Here is a 441-nt window from a genome sequence, read left to right as displayed (position 1 = left end):
GCTCTGCTGCTGCTGTCCCTGTTCCTGGCAGTGGGACTAGGAGAGAAGAAAGAGGGTCACTCCAGGTAGGAGTGGTGAGAGGGAAGGGATGGGGAAGAGGAGGGGCTAGGATGACAGGTTCTGGATTTGTTTCAAGTGGGAGGTGAGAAAGGGAGGGAATCCAGGCTAAGAAGTAGGAAGCTCCAGGGAAATACCTGCCGGCAATGTGAGTGCAAAGTGAGCACTGAGCCAGAGAGGATTTATTGTGTGCCACTGTTACAGTGGGAGAGACTATGGTTAGATCTCTGGAGGGACTTCCTGGTGGTTAATTGTCCAAAGATGAGTCTCCCTTCCCAATGAATGCTTTATTCATTTATGCATGTTTGCTTCTTTCTTTTCTTCTTTTTTATTTTTTTGAGACAGAATCTTGCTCTGTCGCCCAGACTGGAGTGCAGTGGCGTG

At 49.0% G+C, this 441-nt stretch overlaps 1 protein-coding gene across 1 annotated transcript in view; it reads left to right on the top strand.

The window, feature by feature from the left end:
• Positions 1-3: 3 nt before the first annotated feature.
• The window catches only part of GIP (gastric inhibitory polypeptide), a gene marked incomplete at its 5' end in the record, with an annotated part of 5,734 nt that continues 5,296 nt past the window's right edge, over positions 4-441 (top strand). The window contains one exon of the mRNA XM_011961307.1: positions 4-65. Within this exon, the coding sequence (XP_011816697.1) occupies positions 4-65 (62 nt within the window). The remainder of the gene's footprint in view (positions 66-441) is intronic.

This window comes from Colobus angolensis, unplaced genomic scaffold (assembly GCF_000951035.1).
Source record: "Colobus angolensis palliatus isolate OR3802 unplaced genomic scaffold, Cang.pa_1.0 Scaffold5477, whole genome shotgun sequence".
NCBI lineage: Eukaryota > Metazoa > Chordata > Mammalia > Primates > Cercopithecidae > Colobus > Colobus angolensis.
Note: the sequence above shows the minus strand (reverse complement) of the source record. Positions and strands in the feature narration are given on the sequence as shown.